At 49.6% G+C, this 15,525-nt stretch overlaps 1 protein-coding gene across 1 annotated transcript in view; it reads left to right on the top strand.

Annotated features, from left to right (window-relative positions):
* The window catches only part of Lrrn2 (leucine rich repeat neuronal 2), a 59,517-nt gene extending 51,162 nt beyond the window's left edge, over positions 1–8,355 (top strand). The window contains exon 2 of the mRNA XM_008830391.3: positions 5,344–8,355. Coding sequence (XP_008828613.1) covers positions 5,574–7,712 — 2,139 coding nt within the window. The 5' untranslated portion in view covers positions 5,344–5,573 and the 3' untranslated portion in view covers positions 7,713–8,355. The remainder of the gene's footprint in view (positions 1–5,343) is intronic.
* Positions 8,356–15,525: the final 7,170 nt, after the last annotated feature.

The raw sequence follows: 15,525 nt of genomic DNA, 5'->3' as shown, positions 1-15,525 counted from the left end.
AATAAATGAAGGGAATGACCACACACTTTATCAACCTTACCCTGTAGTCGCCCCAGTCTGTCCTTTCCCAGCTGCTGCATTTAAGGCTCAAGAAGTGAAATATTTTGCCCAAGGCTGTGTGGAGAGTAGAGGAGCCAGGTTAAAACCCTGATAGTAAAGCCCTGTCCCTTCCCCATCAGCAGCCCTCCTTCCAGTAGGTTATTTATGGAATTTAGACTCTGGGAGTCTAGATAAAAACAGAGGTCTCCAGCTCTGAGGTTCTGGTTGTGTGTGATTGGATGAGAGGTGGGAGCGGGGATGTCTGCTCATCTCCCAGGTATACAGATGGAGGCTGGCCTTCCATCTGATGGTCCTGCTCAGAGCTTATCCACTGCTGAGGAGGCTGGAGTTTATCAATGTTACACTCAATTATGCTGCCCATCTGTCTCCACAGCTCAGGGGGATCTGGTATCAAAGCCACCAATCCGTCCCTCCTGCCTCCTGTTCTCCCTCTGAAAGCCTCTGCTCCCAGGAACTGGGCAGGTACCAGAGAGGAAAGGAGAGCAGGAGGGAGGTGGGAGGGAAGGAATCTACGAGCATCAAGAGGCTGCACCTCCATGCTGCAGGGGAGCAGAGCCAGAGGAGGGATGAGATGACAGTGGCCCCAGAATTCTTCCTTTAGAGTTTTTCCAACACCTTTAGTTAGCAGAGGCAATAGGGGATCAATTCTATACTTTCTGCCAAGTCCAAAGACAATTCCTGGAGGGAATCCAACTGGAGATGGTTCCAGTTGGATTTGCAGATCAAGCCCTTCCGAGCAAATGGTATGCCTTTGGGGCGAGCAACCAGCCTGGATTATGGCTCTAGGGCTCTCTTGCTCCTGACCAGCACCCATTACATAGTCAGATGGCAGGGTCAGGTTAGAGTACAGCAGTTGGCTTCATTCGACCCTGTGGTTCCAGGCCCTCTCGCACTCAAACAGAAACAGGGATCTTCCTTCACTTGTCCCAGGTGGGGGGGGGGCAGTTTATCCAGGAGTTAAAGGGGTCTGATGGGCCCAGCAGGTGACTGGATAGATTTGCTAAGAACCTAGGTCCATCTTTGAAAAAAATTTGCAACTGATAGAGGTGAGGTGTTCCCAGCCAGCCCAGCACTCTACTCCCCTCAAGCAGGCATTGATCCCTGTTGTTTGGACTGGTGGGGCAGGTCATAGTAAGGAAAAAAAATACTGGGTTCTGCCCTACCACACAGAAGCTGTGTAACCTCTGACAAGTCACATAACCTTTTGACCCTCAATTGCCTCCCTGGCAGAATGAAACTAAAGAATTCCTTCATCACCCACATACACAGAGTTGATGGGAAGATTAAACATAATGTACCTATGTTCTGCATGCTTTTACTATTTATATTCCCTCACAAGTACTCTCTGCATGCTCAATCCTATACTTGGTGCTCTGGGGACACAGAAAGCCTGTGAGACATGGCCCCTGCCACAAGGAGCTTGCCGTTCAGTTGGGGGAGATGTGCATATAGTAGTCTGAACACCTGGTCACCCAAGAGATTATCGCTAAAAGACAATTAGCTTTCTCTGTAGCTCCCAAGGAACCTGGTAATCAGCTTGCGGGTGAGTAGGCCGTGTGAAAGACAGTCTTAAAGTGGTGATGGCAGGTGAGTGGGCCGCTCTGCACTCCATCCCAGGAAGAGCGGTGCACTCAGCCTCAAGAGAAGGACTTGTCTGGGCCTTCACCATACCCTGGGGTCTCAGATGCAGCAAGAATGGAGTCTTCACCTGCTGCTTCTTTCTGCATCTTGAAGCCATCCCAGCCCCTGGCACACTGTGCTGCTCCCAGCCAGTCAGCCAGAGGAGGCTGGCAGGGGAGCTGCCTGCAGTGGAACGTTTTAGGTTTGGGTATCTTCTTAGTGCCCTGGGCACAGTTGAATGCTGGCTCAGCACTCAGAACAAAGGGACTCAGGTCTGCTGGAGTCCTCGCTGAAGAGCCTTTGCCACCTGCTCATCCTCACCCTCTTCAGCTGGGAACTGTCCTGAGCATTCCTTACCTGTTTGCAGTTTGGGTCTGGTCTCCCCACTAGCTGGGATGACCATGCTGCTGGTTCAGTTCACAGCTCTCCACCCTACCTTGGGGCAGCATTTGGACCCCCAGTTTAGCAGCTTAGTGGAGAGGAAGCTTGTTGCACCCTATTGTCTGTTGTCTAGAAGACTACTGTTCCCTGAGAACATAAGAGCATGCATAGCATTGCATACCTGTATTCTAACCACTTGGGAGGTGGAAGAAGGAAGACCTGAGTTCAAGGACATCCTAGGTTAAATAGGAAGAAGGAAGAAAGGCAAGAGGGAGGGAGGGAGGGAGGGAGGGAGGGAGTAGAGGTGCCCTGTGTGGCTGCAGCACCTCCCAACCTTAGAAGATGCACGCCACAGAAAAGGAATTAACATTTATAGAGCTCTCTCTATGAACAACACAATCATTTTCGTCTAATGGCAATCTTATTTTAAGAAAATGAAGGAAACATAAAGCAACAGATGCTTGGAGAAGTCTCATAACTTTTCCCAGAGTAGAGGTAGAGCCAAGTCTTGGATCCTAGCCTCCGTACAAGTGTGGCACTTAGATACAGTTGCATGGCAGGTAATCCACATCAACTTGGTTCCTGCTGCTTCTCTACCCACAAAGTATACCACAAAATCTCCTCCCCTCCCTGGGCCCCAGTTACTGTCTGGGGCAGCTGGTTTCCCTAGGCTTCCCTCACACATGTATGTAGGCAAGTATGCACGAATGCATGTGTGTTTGTTTACCCTGAGTTCTGTGTGTCAGTGCACACACCCCCACGCAAACCTCGGTGCCTTTCAAGCCATAGTTGTTTTTCCCACCTTCAGAAATAGCTGTGGAGAAAAGTGGGACGCAGTCAGATGTACACAGCCATGCTGCTCTCCTGCTTAGCCAAGTGCGCCCTGGCCCCACTGCCCCTCCCCCACAGCATCCTGCAAGCAGGATGAAGAGGCAAAGAGCCTCAAGTGGCTAGCTAGCGGCACTGCCTAGAAGCTGGCAGACACAGCTCTGAGATTTCTGCAGCTCCCCAGAAATCACACCCAAGGGAAAAAAATGACACAAGCCTGCTTCAGGGTAGCTAATGCAGCCTGGACCTAGGCCTAGCACAGTCTGGACCAGACCTGGGAAGATCAGGGAGGTTTAGACAACACAACCCCAGGCTGGGCTTGTTTCCTGTCTATCTGGGTGCTTACCAGCTTTGAGACTTGAGCTTAGTTCTTTGACCTCTTCTGGAACTGTTTCCTCATCTGCAAACTGGAAGTATGAACCCTTATCTCATAGGACAGTTATATTAAATAAGCCATTCATAGTCTTTGAAGAGTCCCAGAAACAGTGGGTTCTTGGGAAGCATGCCCTGGACACCTGAGGCTTAAAATCTGCCAGGACTCAGACCTCCACTCAGGATTCAGACCAGGAGAGAAGAGAACCCAGGGTCTGGCCCAGTTTTGTTTCCTTCTTTGGTTCTAGGCCAAGGCTGAACCTGCCTCCAGAGCAAAGCAGCCTGGCCTTGGAGTCTGAAAGAGAAGTCAGGTTGGTTTCCCACACCCAGGAGGGAGGAAACTGCAATGACTTAGTTTCTGTTTTGAGGAGATCTCCTGAGGGAGGGGGCCCTGAGGACACAGAGCAGGAACCGTGCAGTTCACTCTGGCTGTGCACCTGTCCTGTGCTATAGGTGTGGTGATGAGAGGTGAGGGTTCCAGTCAGAGGATGCTTCCAGGTGATGTCATCGGGGCTGGGACAGCAGAAGCACAACACTGCAGCAGCATGATGCCAGCCCCTCAGCCCACCAGGTGGATGTTTCTTGTGTCCTGAGCCTTTTGTTCCCCAAGAAGTCCTGTAGCTCAAAAGACACTTTCTGTAGGAAGTAACTGAATTGAGTTTAGTCTTGAAGAACAAGTAGGAGTTGTCTGAGAGAAATAAGGAGATAAAAAGGGGTAGCATGTCAAGACGACTTCACCCCAAAAGGTTTGTTCCTAGCATTGTGAATAGGTAAACAAGAGAAGGCCACGCCAGGCTATAGGAGGTCATATCTGCAGGACTGAGGTGCTTAAACCCAGGTCCCTGAACATCTTGCTGGGCAGCTCTGGCAAGCCATAGAGAAAGGAAAGCCTGTACCTCCTGAGTAAGAAGTTGCCAAAACCAAAAGCAGTCCCCCCGCCACCCTCCCACCCCCAGGAGAGCCTAAGCAGAGGCACTACTGCCCCAGCCCAAGTGAATGCCGGATCAGGGTCCACTGCCAAATTCTGGAGTTCTGGGAAGCCCACTGCATATTTTAGAAACTCTACTTGTTTTTTCTACCCCCTTCTACCTGCATCACAGAGGGATATCTAGAAACTATCATTTATCTCACTTAACCAGTGAGCCAAGGAGGGAGGGCAGAAAGGTCAGAAAAGCTATTCCACATTTATCTGGGTTCCAATGATGACAATTTTGGTTCATCCATTCTCCTTCCCTCCCAAACACACACACACACCCTACACACCAAGCCTCCCACACATGCACCCACACTACCACAGACCACATATACCATACATACGCACATACATACCTTACACCCTGCACCTCCCACACATGCATACACATACATACCACATACCACACATATATACATACATTGCACACCACACATACCCTACACCAGGTACATACCTTACACCTCATACGTCCCCGACATTAGCTAACGCATACACCACATACATATACCACACATACATACACTGCATCCTACATCCCACACCTCCCCCACATGAAGACACATATACATACCACACATATACACACATACCCTACACCCTGCACCTCCCCTACATGCACACATACATCCACATTCCACATAAACACACCACACATACACACCCTACACCTCCCCCACATGTACACACACCACATATACATACCACACACCCTGCACCCCACATGCATACACATACCACACACCATATGCACATATCACACATATTCACACACATACCCTACATCCCACATGCACATATACAGTTATACCACACAACCTACACCACACATTTACACACACACACACACACACACACACACACACCCCTCTGAGTTATCCCAAGACATCCTTTAAGGACTTAGAAACATTCCTTCCCTGAGCAGTTGGTAGAAAAGGACACTGGAATTTTCTCGACTTCAGGACAGAGCCCAGAAGACCTGGTTCCCATCCAGGCCAGCTCCTGTGCTGCTCCTCTGGCTTCTGGAGCCCACCAGGGGTGGAGGGTCTAAAGAGAGGAGCAGGTCCTTCTCAGCTATGCACCTCCTTAACTGTGTCCTCTCCTTCCAGGGCTGCTGATGCACCGTAGAAATGAGTGAGCAGGCCCAGCCAGGTGCACGAGGATGAGGAGTCACACCCAGGAGGGCAAGGAGTGATGCCCACCCACCCTGTGTAGAATGACTGCCCTGAGAGGGTGGTTCTCCAGGCCCTGGCAGGGCTGCTGACCTTAAATCTACAAAACATAAAGAGCAGGACTCAGGACTCTTCCTGTGGAGGGGCCCCTGCCTTCCAGCTCCATCATGAGGCTCCTTGTGGTCACCCTCTTGTTAGCTTGGGTGGCTGGTGCCACTGCCGCCGTGCCCGTGGTGCCCTGGCATGTGTCCTGCCCTCCTCAGTGTGCCTGCCAGATCCGGCCCTGGTACACACCCCGCTCGTCCTACCGTGAGGCCACTACTGTGGACTGCAATGACCTGTTCTTGACAGCAGTGCCCCCAGGACTCCCTGCAGGGACGCAGACCCTGCTGCTGCAGAGCAACAGCATTGTCCGAGTGGACCAGACCGAGCTTTCCTACCTAGCCAACCTCACAGAGCTGGACCTGTCCCAGAACAGCTTCTCGGATGCCCGAGATTGTGATTTCCGGGCCCTGCCCCAGCTGCTGAGCCTGCACCTGGAAGAGAACCAGCTGAGCCGGCTGGAGGACCACAGCTTTGCTGGGCTGGCCAGCTTGCAGGAGCTCTATCTCAACCACAACCAGCTGTGTCGCATTGCCCCCAGGGCCTTCTCAGGCCTCAGCAACCTACTTCGACTGCACCTTAACTCCAACCTGCTTAGGACCATCGACAGCCGCTGGTTTGAGATGCTGCCCAACTTGGAGATCCTCATGATTGGCGGCAACAAGGTAGATGCCATCTTGGACATGAACTTCCGGCCCCTGGCCAACCTTCGCAGCCTGGTACTGGCAGGTATGAGCCTGCGGGAGATTTCTGACTATGCCCTGGAAGGGTTGCAAAGCCTGGAGAGCCTTTCCTTCTATGACAACCAGCTGGCCCAGGTGCCCAAGCGGGCCTTGGAGCAGGTGCCTGGGCTCAAGTTCCTAGATCTGAACAAAAACCCACTGCAGCGGGTAGGACCGGGGGACTTTGCTAACATGCTGCACCTCAAGGAGCTGGGGCTGAACAACATGGAGGAGCTGGTCTCCATTGACAAGTTCGCCTTGGTGAACCTCCCTGAGCTGACCAAGCTGGATGTCACCAACAACCCACGGCTCTCTTTCATCCATCCCCGAGCCTTCCACCACCTGCCCCAGATGGAAACGCTCATGCTCAACAATAATGCTCTCAGTGCCTTGCACCAGCAGACGGTGGAGTCTCTACCCAACCTGCAGGAGGTAGGGCTTCATGGCAACCCCATCCGCTGTGACTGTGTCATCCGCTGGGCCAATGCCACGGGCACCCGTGTCCGTTTCATCGAACCACAGTCTACCCTGTGTGCTGAGCCTCCAGACCTCCAGCACCGCCCAGTCCGAGAAGTACCCTTCCGGGAGATGACGGACCACTGCCTGCCCCTCATATCTCCCCGAAGCTTCCCCTCCCGCCTGCAGGTGGCCAGTGGAGAGAGCATGGTACTGCACTGCCGAGCACTGGCTGAACCAGAGCCAGAGATCTACTGGGTCACTCCAGCTGGGGTTCGACTGACGCCTGCCCATGCAGGCAGGAGGTACCGGGTATTCCCTGAGGGGACCCTGGAGCTTCGGAGGGTGACAGTGGAAGAGGCAGGGCTATACACTTGTGTGGCCCAGAACCTGGTGGGGGCTGACACTAAGACAGTGAGTGTGGTGGTTGGCTACACTTCCTTCCAGCCAAGCAGGGACACGGGACAGGGACTGGAGCTCTGGGTACAGGAGACCCACCACTATCACATCCTGCTGTCTTGGATGCCCCCACCCAACATAGTCTCCACCAACCTCACCTGGTCTAGCGCCTCCTCCCTCCGCAACCAGGGGGCCACTGCTTTGGCTCGCCTGCCCCAGGGTACCCACCACTACAACATTACCCGCCTCCTTCCGGCCACAAAGTACTGGGCCTGCCTGCAAGTGGCCTTTGCTGATGCCCACACCCAGTTGGCTTGTGTATGGGCCAGGACTAAAGAGGCCTTTCCTTGCCACAGAGCCCTGGGGCACCGGCCTGGGCTCATAGCCATCCTAGCTCTTGCTGTCCTCCTGCTGGCAGCTGGGCTTGCAGCTCACCTTGGTAGAGGCCGGCCCAAGCAGGGAGTGGGTGGGCGACCTCTTCTTCCAGCCTGGGCTTTCTGGGGCTGGAGTGCCCCTTCTGTCCGGGTGGTGTCTGTACCTCTTGTCTTGCCTTGGAATCCAGGGAGGAAGTTGTCCAGATGCTCAGAAGGAGACACAGTGTCACCACCATTGTCTCAACATTCCTGAAGCCCAGCCAGGTCTCTACTGAGAAATAACTAGGACAACTTTCTACTAAAAGGGAAGTGATCTGGGCCAGATGCCTGCCAGGAAAGTGGCGTGAATCCACGTGCTTGAGGCCTGGCAGCTGGACCAAGACAGACAAGGAGGCTCTATGGCTCCCAGGGGTGCACTCACAGCCTCCAAAAGGCTGCTGATGCCTTCTGGGGGTTCCCAGCTGCCATTCTGAGGAATGCCTCCAAGGAGCAAGACTCTGCCTAGAGCCTCCCACCTCCCAGAGCCTCCTGGCCCCTCCTGGCTGTCCCCTGCCTGTGTTGCCCCTGGCCCACAGGATATGCCCTGTTCCTCTAACTCTTTCTTTGTACAGTCTCAGTTGCTTGCTCACCCCACTCCTGGGCAAGGACTGAAGGAGGCCTCCCCTTTCTATCTTTGGGGCCCCGCCCCAAAGTGGGAGTGTCCCCCAGCTGGGTCTGAAGGACATTTGGGGGAGAGGGATGCCCAGCCAAGTCTCATCTCGCAGACTGGGCTCTGAAGTTGACTTTCTATAGGCAGTTTTGTACCTTTGTGGAGAAATGTGTCACCTGCCCCCAACCCAATTCACTCTTTTCTCCTGTTTTGTAAAAAATAAAAAATAAACAATAACAACAATGAGGAGAGGGATCATCTTTTGCTGAGTAGAAGGAAAGGGCTCTGTGGTCCAGGGTCTCTTCAAAGACTGGAGGTGACAGGGTGGAGGCTAGGAGGTAGGGGGAGGGGTGGGATGTGGTAAGAGCTTGGAGAAGAGCTCCTTTTCCATTTTGAATTTTGGCCTCTGGTTCTCTCCAACCTCCGCCTCCAAGTGCCCTCATAGCGGTGAGCAGGAGAGGAAGGAAAGGCAGAGTGGCAGAGAAAAATGGAGACAAATGCAGCCGTGGAGAGAGAGTGGAAATTTCCATCCCCAAACTTGGTCCCTCTTCCTCCTCTGATAAACAGTTGACATGCCAGTGCATAGGACACACTTTCCAGCCTGTTTCTAATTAAACCAGCCCAAGAGGCAGAGTCATGCAGAGAATTGCAAATCATCTAGACAGCAAGAACTTTGGCTTGTGGGGCGGGAGAGGGCATGGGTGATAAAAGGTCTGCAGAGGGGATGGTAGTGGGTGAGATGAGGAAATTGCTGCATTTCTCTCTCCATTCCCTGAGCCTGGTTTGCTTTTGTTGTTCTGGTTTTTGTTTTTAACTGATTGACTTCTGATGAAGAGAAGCATCTGTTGGGAAACCAACAGAGCTGAGGGCAGAGGAGAGACTGGAGGCCAAGGAAGGAGTGACGCCAGAGCCAGAGGCCACTGTTTCTGAGACAGGCTGGTAAAAGGACTGGGTTTCTTGAGATGGGTCAAATCCCCATAGGAGCTTGAAGGTTCCCCTATGTTATAGAACGCATGTGGCAGACTTGTTGGGCACAGACGGTAAGTCACCATCAAGACTGCAAATGGACACACAAGAAGAAACCAAATCAGGGAGAAGGAAAGAACTCCATGTTCCAGGGTCTCTTCAGAGACTGGAGGTGACAGGATGAGGGCTGGGACATGGGGCAGGGGGCTTCTGGGATGTGGTAAGCGCTGGGAGAAGAGTTTTTCCTTTTCATTTGGAATTCTGGCCTCTGGTCCTCTCCAACCCCCCAAAGTGTCCTTACGCAGTGAGCAGGAGGGCTGAGGAAGAGAGACAAACTGAAGAGCGGCCATCAGCAAGGAAGAACGTGACAGGCAAGGATCCGCGCATCAGGTCCCAGGGCCGTGGACTCAGAAGACTCCTGGAAAGCAGAGGGTAGTGCTCCCTACAGCAGGGCTCTCAGAAGCTACCTTCTGCCTGGGTAGGGGCTCTCACAGCAGCTTGCAATGAAGTCTCCTACAGACTAAAACACAAATGGCTGATCCTGTCCCCAGAGTTTCCCATCTTCATTCCCAACAGGTACTGATGCCGCCAGCCTAGGGACTGCACTGTGAGAACCACTAGACCTCAGCCTGGGTGGCTAGAATTGCTCACACCTGCTCCAAGCTTTTGCTCACCTCACCTTTTATTTTGTGTTTGATTGACTTTTTAAAAAATATTTTTTATTATTTTTATTTTATGTGTATGAGTATATTGCCTACATGTAAGTACACCTGTGTTATGCAATGTCCACAGAGGTCAGAAGAGGGCATCAGTTCCCCTGGATTTGGAGTTACAGACAATTGTTAGTCTCCATGTGGGTGATGAGAATTGAACCTAGGTCATCTACAAGAGCAACCAGTGCTCTTACCCACAGAGTCATCTCGCTAGCCCTTTTGATTTTTTTAGACAGGAGCTCTATATAGCCCAGGCTGTCCTCAGACTGGCAATTCTTCTGCTTCGGTCCCCTGAGTAATGGGATTACAGGCATGCGCCACCACATTTCAGCTTTTTTATAAACACCTAAAGAAAGTTGGAGACAGAACTGCAAGATGGTCCCCACTATCCCAGGATCCAGAATCTCCCATTCACAGATGCACTTTGCCAGGGGTATGTGGTCTTTCTACATGAACATACATGCTCCCTGTCTTCTGCTGCACCCCTGGCAGACACTCCTAACCTCCCAGGGTTCTCTCCTGATGAGCTTTGGCAGTGCTGCTGACCAGCTTGAGCTAGCCTGTTGGATCTAGCCTAGTTACTGCTCTGGAAGCTCTGTAGGGAAGAGGTGGGGAAGGGTTCACACTGATCATCAAATATTGGAATCAGAAATGATTGCCTCTGTTTGCTTTAGGACCATCCATCTTTTGTCTGGCAGTTGCCGTCCTCTTGGCCAGCACACATGACATAGAGGATGAAGGTATTGTTCCCTTAACAAGGCACCCAGCTTTCTACCACCCTGCCACCATCCCAGATCATCCCAACAAGCCTTGGGCTGGGTAATAGCCTAAAACCCCAGCAGATCTGACTGGCTCAGGGCTAAATTTAGATCTCTAGCTCAAAATACTTGAAAATGTGTTGGGTTGGATGGTAGAATGGGGTGTATCTCCAGTCTCCAGGACCATTTTTGTTTCTGATCTACCTGTTTCCCTCAGTCTTCATAAGAAATAGAAAACTAGGAGAATTTGCAAGCCCCTAGGGAGGAGACATCTCCCAACCACAAGGATACAGCTCTTGTCTGGGCCCTCTGCACCCAGGCCCCTTGCATTACTGCTTTCCAGATACCTAAGTCCTTAAGAATGAAGTCCATCTGGAGATTTACTATCAGCTCCCTCCAGAGAACTAAGTTGAGTGAGGCGGGGAGCAGAAGGTAGCTAGGGACCGCTTTCCTTCTAGAAAGAGAAATGACACTTTGGGGACTGCCTTTGGTGTTATAGGACGGAGTTTGTAAAAAAATCACCAGCACCGCTTTAAGAAAAGTAGCAAGGTACATTTTAATTTTCGACCGGCCGGGCTGTCTATCTCGGGAGTAGAAGCAGCTCTGATGATTGTCAGGTCAGAGATTTTATAGGATTACAGAATTATTATTAAAACGGGACATTTGTGAACCAATCGGGTTTGTACAATATAGCAGTATTTTGATTCTATTAATTAACAACCAATCATTGTACAGACAAGTGATACAGTCATATAATTTGGCACTCAACTTTGTGATATTAAAAACTAGCCAACTGCTTTAGCCATAACAAGTAAAATAAGACAGTCAAGGTAAACAACTTCTAGGTGGTCATACAGTAACAGGATAAACAAGGGTGGTCTTGTGTTCTGTGTCAAGGTGACCCAAGATAGCAAGCAGATCACAGAAGTGAAAACAAGCTGGTTAGCCAGATGTATAATGTCTGGAATTAGCACATTCCATGGTTCATGGCTAGGACAATTTCCCAAGACCCAAGGTTGCCCCCTTTTCCTTTTGGTGTGGAGCAAAGTTGCTGCTAAAATGGCTCTGAACAAAATGGAGTAACCTAGGTAGGTTTGCTGAGCCAGTTCATTTGGGAACATGGAGGTAAAAAGCATTTTGGGTCACCATGACTTGGAATGAATGAGCTGCTTCTGCCCTGGTGCAGAGCCAGTTACATGTATCAGGCTCAGGGGTGTTCTCATAGTAAGGCGGGAAATGGGACTCTTCCTTGCCCTCATCATACCTCTGAAGCCATCCCACCTCCCTCACTCCACTAATCAGCATGTCTGGCTTCCTAGCCAGCTTTGGACCACCTAGATGGATGGTCTTGAAGTCCACATTTCTGCATCTTGCCTGTAGGGCTGTTAAGGCAGACTTGCTTGGAGACTGGCCAAGAGGAGGGTGTAGTGAGTTTGTGGGATGCTCAGTCTGGTCACTGTCACAGAAGATGAAACTATAGGTCTAGAGGAGAGGGCAATTAGCACTTTGCTGGTCTTTGTACCAAAAGCTCTGTACTTCGAGGACTCTCCTACTTCTGGAAAAAGTGGGATAGTTAGCATTGCAAGCTAGTTAACTCTCCATATACCCAGACCATTTTCCTCCCTCTAAAGCAACAAATGTTTAAAGAACATGACTATGTGGGCACTGTTCTCAGAACTGGGGATACAGACAAGAAGAGTCCCTGAGGCATTTTAGTGAGAGGAGAGAGTTGATGAAGAGAAGAAATAAATAAAAATATGCAATATGTTGGATCGCAATGAGTACTACAGAGAAGAAAAGTAAGTCTGGGATGAAAAGGTGAGGGTCCTTGGGTGGTTATGAAAAGTTTCATTGAGGCAGTGACATTTGAGCAAAGACTTGGAAGAGAAAGCCATTCTGTTATCTTGACATGAGTGTTCCAGGCCAAGAGACCATCAAAAGCAAAGGCCAAAAGCAAGGAAGCTCAGGCAGGGGGAGGCAAGAGAGAAAGGGGAGGGAGTAGTAACTGTGGTAACTGTGAGGCCTGAGGTCAGAGCAACTGCAGTAGTGACTATGTTGGGCCTTATAGGCCACTCTAAAAGCATGTGGCTTTTCCTTCCTGTGAAAGGGCCACTGGAGGGCTGTGTCCAGACATGGCATGATTTGAAACCAGGAGACTCCTCAGGCTACCGGATTGAGAACAGAGTTCACAGGACAGAAGTGGAGAGCCCACTTAGGAGGCTACTACAAGCATAGATCTAAATTTATCATCCTTCTAGAACTTCACAAGGACTAGACATTAAACACACCTCTGCATTTTCTAAATTTACCTTTCCCTCCTAGTCTCAAATTAAAGCTGTGTGTTCTCTTACAAGCTTCTGACCCCTCTCCATTTCCCCATGACTCTTGAAAATAGTTCCTATGGACCAAGGCTTCACCATGGCATTTGTAGGCTATGTAGTGCCCACCTCATAAGATTAATGGAAGCTCATTTTAAAAAGTGGAACAGGGGCTGGAGAGATGGCTCAGTAGTTAAGAGCACTGACCGCTCTTGCAGAGGACCCAGGTTCAATTCCCAGCATCCACATGGTGGCTACGAACTGTCCTTAACTCCAGTTCCAGGAGAACCTGAAGCCCTCTTCTGACGTCCGCGGCATTGCACGACACGGGTGTGCTCACATACATGCAGGCAATACACTCGTACACATAAAATAAAAATAAAATTTTTTTAATGTTAAAAAAAAAGTGAAACAATCTTTACCAGCCTTCGAGTCTACCTCCACCGTGTTTCCTGTGAAATCATACACCAGGGAGACAGCACTGGCATGAGCAATCCAAACCTGCTCTTCCACGGAGCATAACCAATGCCTTGTTTGATCCAGTGCAGCATCTACCTTCCTTCCTGATGACTTGACCAAAGGAACTCTGAGTGCTCCTCACAGGAGTCACGAGTGTCACACCACTTGCCCTTTGGCCTACCTCATATGGTTCTTACCCAGCTGTCCTTTGTTTAAAAGCATCTCCTATGTTTTATAGGAAAGCAGTAATGCCTGACATTAAGCACTTCCTCCGTGCTAGTCCCTATAGCAGGGATTCCCATATACCATAAAATTTTATTTGCTGCTGCCTTATAACATGGGCACTATCACCCTCATTTTAGAGATTTAGATATTAGCACTCAAACGGTTAAATGTCTCCAAGGTCACACAGCTAGTAGGTGGCAGAGTCAACTTCAAACACTGTCTGATTCTAAAGGCTCTTCCTTAACTGCTCTATTCCACTGTATTCAAATTCATGTGCCTTATTTTATTTTGATTTTGTTTTTTGAGACAGAGTCTCATATAGCCCAGGCTGGCCTCAACCTTACTACGCAGCTGAAGATGACCTGGAATTTTTTTTTAAGATTAATTTTATTTTTAATTATGTGTATATGTTTGTGTCACTGTGTGGGGATGTGCACAAATACAGGTGCCCACAGAAGTCAGAGTTGTCGGATCCCCTAGGAACTGGAGTTACAGGCAATTGTGAGCTGCCCAGTATGGTTTCTGGGAATTGAACTTGGGTCCTCCCTAAGAGCGGTACCTGCTCTTAACTGCTGAGCCATCTCTCTAGCCCATTTTTTAAATGTGTATAAATGTTTGCCTACATATATGTAAGTACTCCTGTGTTGTGCAGTGCCTATGGAGGTCAGAAAAGGGCATCAGATCCCCTGGAACTGGAGTTAAAGATGGTTATTAGGTGCCTTCTGGGTGATGGGAACTAAACCCAGGTCCTCTGCATGAGCACCCAGTACTCTTAACCGCTGAGCCATCTCTCTAACCCAAACCTTGAGCTTCTGATTCTCCTGCCTCTAACCCCCTAGTGCTGGAATTATAGGCTTTCACCACCACACCTAACTTCAAATTTTGCCACATGTGGCTCCTCCCACTTCACCAGGGCTAGACCTCTCTGCCCTACAGTAATGGCCCAGACTTCAGTAGACTACCTGAGAGTGCCTAAATTGGGCCTCCCCTTAGCGAACTTGCCAAATTGTGCTACAACTACCTGTTAGTAGGCGTCTAGATGTTAGAAGGGGACCTGAGTGTACCTGACTGGAGCCTGACTTGGGTCTCTGTGGGAGCTCCTGAGTAGCTGAACTTAAGCTATCAGTTCCCTTCAATATAAAATCTGAGAGAACCCAAAACCTAGACCAGCCAGCTTTACATGCCCAGTAAGAAAACAACCAAGGCACACCAATAACACAAACTGAAGCAGACTTCAACTCAACAAAGGAAGGCTTGAGTTTCATACTAGAATCACAAACAAAAGATATCCACATGCCAAAATCACAGCAGAAAAATAATAATATGGCAGACCAAGCCAGCATATTCCCACCAAACTCCACCAGTCCTATAGAAGAGTTCTGAAAGGAGAACACCCTAGAGATAACCCAGGACACAGAATTTAAAAGAGCAATCATAAACATGATCATGTTCAAAGAAGTTAAAGAACACACAAACAAACAAATCAAAGAACTAAAAGAAGATAGGGATAAACTTCTGACTGAAGTCACAAAAGAGAGAAATACCGAAGAAAACTCAGGCAGAAATGAAGAAGGAAGTGAAACACTCAGTAAACCAATTTGAAACAGCAGGACAAAGACTCACCAATAGAATGAATGAAATGGAAAACAGAGTATCAACACTGGAGGATAAAATTGAAGAACTGGACCACTCAAGCAAAGATTATGAAATTTTTTTTTTAAAACACAGGAATGGAATGTGCAGGAAATGTGGGACACCATGAGAAGACCAAATCTACACATCATAGTCATAGAGGAAGGAGAAAAAATTCAGGTTAATGGTATTGACCAGATCTTAAACAGGATTGTAGAAGAGAATTTCCCAAAATTAAGGAAAGACACCCCCATACAAATATAAGAAGCACATAAAACACCAAACAGACAGGACCAGAAAAGAAACTCCCCATGACATAGCATAGTTTTTAAAAACACTAAATGTA

This window comes from Nannospalax galili, unplaced genomic scaffold (assembly GCF_000622305.1).
Source record: "Nannospalax galili isolate Female #2095 unplaced genomic scaffold, S.galili_v1.0 scaffold113, whole genome shotgun sequence".
NCBI lineage: Eukaryota > Metazoa > Chordata > Mammalia > Rodentia > Spalacidae > Nannospalax > Nannospalax galili.
The sequence above is the reverse complement of the archived record's forward strand: the minus strand, read 5'-3'. Positions and strand labels throughout refer to the sequence as shown.